The sequence below is a fragment of the Nansenia antarctica genome (genome assembly GCF_963989245.1).
Source record: "Nansenia antarctica genome assembly, chromosome: 13".
NCBI lineage: Eukaryota > Metazoa > Chordata > Actinopteri > Argentiniformes > Microstomatidae > Nansenia > Nansenia antarctica.
The window spans coordinates 9,366,251-9,372,250 of record NC_137683.1 but is presented as its reverse complement, the minus strand read 5'-3'; the positions used below and the strand labels follow the sequence as shown (position 1 = coordinate 9,372,250).

Sequence of the window (6,000 nt, the reverse complement as noted above, 5' to 3'; positions counted from 1 at the left end):
CTATCTCCGTTTAGAATGATAAGGTTCTATCTCCGTTTAAGGCAGTTCAGAGATATTGAGCGTCAAAGTTTTTACATTCTATTATGTTTTGTGAGATGGAACCTTTGTATTTTATGAATTACTAACTCAAAAATGTCAACATTTTAAAAAGAACACCACACAGGCATTAATAAACACCTAATGGATCAGATTATGTAAAAAAACTCAATTTTGACAAAAATGGAGATAGAACCTTATAATTCTAACGTCACGATATGTACACATTAATGTGGCGACCATAACGTTTGCAGGAAAAGCGCTATACAAATAAAAAGTTATGATTATGATTATGATTATTATGATAATAAGCGCGATGATGACCCACCTATAAGCGCATAGCGCAGCGCTGTTCCCTAAGCCCATCCCAACCCGGACAGCCTTATTTGGTCACACACGCGTCGTTCTATCGCTAGACAGCACTTAGACGTTTAACCACTGGCAGACACATCTGAAGGAAAGTGAGTAAGGGCGACGGGTTCGATCCGATAACTTGCGGCATTGATGATTTTTCATATAAAAGAAGACGTTTCAAATCAAAGTCGCTCGCACCTGGATACAGTCTCGTAAACTTACACTCACCGCGAATTGGAATACTGGAACAGTGAATTACTCGGCATCCAAAATGACGAAAAACGGATTTATGACATTGTGTGTTTCTGTTATCTTTATTACACATTATGTTTCAGGTGAGTGAATTATTTACGAAAGTTAAAGACTTTACATTTACATTCCATTACGGAGATGCATGCACCACGTTATGTAAGGCAATTTTTTTCTTTCCGTGTGGTCCTGTATACAAATGTCCAAGTCATACATCTTTCACTTTAACTAATGTTCATTTTACAGAAGCCTTGTTTGAACATTTATCCAATTGATTTGTTTAGGCGCGTTTCCCACGGCGCACAACGTCACCTGGTCATCTTTCAACTTCAAAACCTTACTTATGTGGGATCCAAAACCGACCGACTATTCATACACCGTTGAGTTTTCTGTGTGAGTACATGTTTTACCTCTCGAACTTGTGTTGTGTTTATGACAGTGACACAAATGGCCAATCATTTAATGGAAATGCCAATGCTTTATTTCTCTGGATGTCTATTGAACAGTTGTTCAGCAAAGCCTAGTTTATGTCAAATGATTACAATAGGCTAAATTATATTCAGTGTACATTCATGAATTTTTCTTATGCGACACTCTAAACGAGGTGCCTATAATGACATTATAGCAAGTCTCAATCAGACTCTTTCACTGACCTTGAGAATGAGGTTTAGGTTGGATTGCAGTGGTGATCGCATGAGATTACAGTATTGATCCTCTAAAAGGTTTTTCTGGAAATGAGGCATCCTAGTCTGGGATCATTGGTTAATGGTGTCTTGAGCGGCAAAAAGAAAAAAAGGTTGAATAGATCTTTTATTGATGCTAAATTATAGTTTAACATCTTAGCTGGTACATGTCTTAGAGTTGAAGTACAAATCTAGACCCCAATGAATGTCCCAAATGTGAAACGGAATATAAGGGAAGGGATGATGGAGAGAACAAGGGCGGCTGTGGTGCAGGAGGTAAAGCCGCCATCTACTGATCGCAAGGTTGGCAGATCGGTGGTTCGAGCCCTGGCTGGCAACATGTCGAAGTGTCCATGCGCAACACGCTGAACCCCAAATTGCTCCCAGTGAGCGGGCTGGCCGGCGCCTTGCATGGTAGCTTGCTGCCATTGGTGTGTGAATGTGTGTGTGAATGGGTGAATGAGAGGTCATTGTAAAGTGCTTTGGATAAAGGCGCTATATAAGTACAGTCAATTTACCATTAGAATTGTGTGTAAATCTTTTTGACAATCTGTGTTTTAGCGTCGGTCAGAACAGAGAGACGAACCAGCACTGTATCAGAATGATGGACACAGAATGCGACCTGTCCAACTCTCTGAAAGAGCTGAAGGCCACCTACTCAGCTGACATCCTCTCAGAGCCTCCCCGAGGCATGACCTCAGACCTCATCGAATTCCCGTACACCAGCGCAGATCGCTTCTGTCCTTACAAAGACAGTAGGTACCCTGGCCAATACCAGACCATTGTCAACATGTTGAATACTTTCAAATCATTTACATGTGCTTTTTGAACCTGGTTCAATTGAATGGTAAAGTTAAATCAAGCACCCCTAAAAAGACTTACTTACTGTGTGTGACCCAGGTATGGTAGTAGTAGTACACATACCTGCAGTCAAACAGAACAGGGTTCTCCCCATGCCAGGGCCACTAAGCTCATGTGTTATTTCCCTCTCTAGCTCTTATTGGCAGACCTGACTTCAAGATCGAAGTGAAGAAAGCCCAGAGGAAGATCAGCCTGTATGTAACAGACCCTCTCACAGCCCTGTTTGATGAAGGCAGGCCGCTGAGCATTCGGGATATCTTTGCAGATGATCTGCAGTACAAGGTCACCTACAGACGGGCGGAAAGCACGGGCAAGGTGAGCTCAGATGGGAGGGGAGTGAAAACACCAATTATTGAAGTCATATTTACACTTCATAATGTTTAACGCCTTTGTGTCTCGATAATAAATGAAAATTGAATGCAGTAAATAACTGTTTCTAGATTGACAAAGTGTACCTTTTTGACACATTTAGAAGTACAAACATTCAGTGCCTCCATTCCTTTCCATTTTGTGCCACGGTTATCAACAACAACTGATAAGACAATGGGATGCAGTCCAAGACCTAATGTAAACCCTACCCTCTGTGATGATGTCTCCCTAGAAAGTGCAGCTCTCTAAGAGCAGTGAGATAGAGCTGACTAATCTGGACCGCGGGGAGAGCTACTGTTTCCAAGTGCAGGCCTACATCCCCTCTCGCTCTGCGGACAAACAGCTGGGGGAGATCAGTCACACCCAGTGCTCACCGGATGAGGACAAGTCCTTCATTGAAGGTAAAGAGGATGAAATACCGTTTGAGGAATGGACCTATCGCTAAGCCACGGCCCAAAATAGAAGTTGTCCAATCATATCACAGCAAAAGTCACTACAGGCAGAAAACTCGGACAAACAACTCGCTAATATCTGATGGTAAAAAGCTTCTAGACGAGATATTCTTGTCATCTTTAAAAACCATGTCTATTACTTGCTGTGGTAAATCAGAAATCAGAAATGTGCCAAATCCTGCCAATTTTAAGTCATTGAAATTCATTCAGTCACGGTCGGTCAGTCAGTCACTGTCAGTGAAGCGTTGTTTGTTTGTCCGAGTGGACAAAGGGGGCGTGGCTTAGCGATAGGTCAGTTGGGGGAGATTTACCTGTACACACATTTTTTTTTTTTTTCAATCTCTAGGAATCTCTCCCTCAGGGTCAGCCTCGACCTTTTAGATACATTTTGAATGTTGACAAGGACCTTTATAAATATTTGAGCACAGTGTGTAACTATTTGTACTATTTGTAATTTATAAGTGACAGCAGCTGGTGAAACCGGGAACAAGTTGGCAACCGAAGGAACAGACTTTTATTCCGAAAACCTTTAATACATTTCAGCGTTGTTGAAAATCAATGACACACTCGCTAGTCAAACCGAAACATTGCAATGCAATGGATTCGGTGAGTAATCCCCACTACTACCTAGTCAGTGTAGAGTAGTGAGGATTACTCACCGAATCCATCGCATGGCGACTTGTTCCCGGGTTTCTGTTGTCACATATGGAGGGTTGAATGGAATTACCCCGTAAATTGTTCACTCTATGACATGTGGTTAGTCATGTGCTTAGTCATGGTAATCCATGAGGGTAAGAGGGTCTAGTGCTGATCCCTGTGTACCCCCTCCTGCCCACTTACCCACAAACACAGATCAACGGCCCACTCACTCTCTAATGCTACTGATGGTAAATCCAGAAGAGCTAGAGGAGCGGACGAATGACTCACCTCCCTGTTTAGACTCAATAAGAAATGCAACACTGCAAAATTCCTGTGTGTGCGTGTCTGTATGTGTGTGTGTGTGTGTGTGTGTGTGTGTGTGTGTGTGTGTTTAATCATTGTCCACAGACAATGATGGTCTCTAATCCTGTTTCCTCCGCAGACTACGGGATTGGTGTGATAGCTGGTGGCATCCTCTTCATCGTTGTGATTATAGTAGTGGCTATTACAGTCACAGTGGTGTGCTGCAAACGCAGGGGGAAAGCCAATCGAAGTGGAAAGGAGGGAATGCCACTACGTGCTGTGTGAAATAGTGTTTCCTAGAGTAACTAACTACTCACTTGGGAACACAAGACGCGGTACAGCTGATCTGGACTCTTTGAAAGGGAGGATGCAAAGGCAGCTCCACTTAAACATTCCATTGTCAGACACTGGAATTCTCCATTGTTTCTATGAAACAGTTAATAATAGACATATGTTTCCTTGCCCAAAATACAGTGCTGCAAGTTACTCTCTTTTTGATTTTTGGTGGCTGGTACTTTCATCTACTGTTGTGATTATGACATTTGACATTAACACTTCCAATTGTTTTTTATTTATTTTCTTGTCTTTGTGTTTTATCACCACTAACTTAAATTGAGAAATTTAAAATGATTTTGGGACACTGGAAAATGTTAAACTATGTGGGAAATCTAAATTAGAACATTTTAAGTTTATTTAAGTGCGTTATGTATAGTTTGTAGCCATTATTAAAGTACCGTACTATTTGTATATGAGGTCATCTTTAAACATATTCTGTGAATGTATCTTGGTTTGAGGGATCACATGGGTGTCTATACTGTATAAAAATGAAATTGTTGTGAAAATATTGCCAGATTTAACATATATTTATGCTAAGCAGTTAGTTGACAAAACTGGATGTAAGAATGAAATGCCTTCTATTTGTGACTCTGGTCACAAAGTCTTCTGGTACTAATGAGGCACTCATTAGATGTTTAAGCTTTTAAAAATAAAAAGTGTTTATCATTCATTTGGTATTGTGTTTACTTTGATATGAAACTTTTTCTCTTTTCTTTACGGTTGGAGTAATGTTATCTTTGTATGCCGTGTCTGATGAAAGATGTTTTTAATTAGTCTGGTATCAGAGGAGACATCGCATTCCTGTGTAGAGCTTGTATTGCAGACAAGTCAATAGCAATGTTCCCAGCTATGAATTCTAAAGAATTTCACCAGCACCCTCTACAGGTCTACACACACACACACACACACACACACACACACACACACACACACACACACACACACACACACACACACACACACACACACACACACACACACACACACACACTCTGTAGACTATGATAAAACACGTTTGTCACAACAATTCGCTTGAGAAAAAGGTACGTTTAGAGCATTTATTGAATTGTCAATCAAACTAGGTGAACGTACAAAAATAATCCATAAGGGAACAAAATAAGAAAATAACAAACAATACGTCAATAATCGACCCATCACTCCCCTCTCTCTCCACTAACGCCATGCAAGGTGTGCAGTTGCTTAAATGACCTTACCAAATCACCGCCAATAACCATGTGACATCTCAATACGTTGATCAAGGCAAAAACAATCGAAAATAAACTCACAATAAACCCATTAGCCTAGTATACTAAATACTCCTTAAATCATATTCATGGCTCCTACAGCTTCAATCCACATAGTAAGCTAAACATTGTCTTAACTTAGAGATTGTCCCACATATAGCTCCTTCAAAACCCAGCTGAGACGATGGTTGGAGCAAAACCAAACCTGCACACACCTCTAACCCTGCTAGACTAGGGATCAGTTAGATTAGGCTGAATCAGGTTAGGGCTTGTTGTGTAGTCATATGACCTACTGTGATGCATGTTAGGCTAGATGCCTTAGTTTAGTTAGATGCCATCTGATTTTATTTTAGCTACTGTATTTTTGTGTTTATTTTGATCATGACTGTATCTATATGATGTGTTTATTTTACCCCATAACCTGATTTTTTCCATTAGGAAATGTAGCCCTGTTACTTCTGGCAGGGGGGACCA

General features: G+C 40.8%; 1 protein-coding gene across 1 annotated transcript; it reads left to right on the top strand.

Moving 5' to 3' along the window:
* Positions 1–630: 630 nt before the first annotated feature.
* Positions 631–4,231, top strand: f3a (coagulation factor III, tissue factor a; the record flags this gene model as incomplete). Its single annotated transcript, XM_080543888.1, has 6 exons — positions 631–725; positions 924–1,032; positions 1,884–2,077; positions 2,317–2,498; positions 2,785–2,953; positions 4,086–4,231. The coding sequence occupies exons 1-6, from the start codon at positions 662–664 to the stop codon at positions 4,229–4,231; spliced, it is 864 nt and encodes a 287-aa protein (XP_080400014.1). The 5' UTR covers positions 631–661.
* Positions 4,232–6,000: the final 1,769 nt, after the last annotated feature.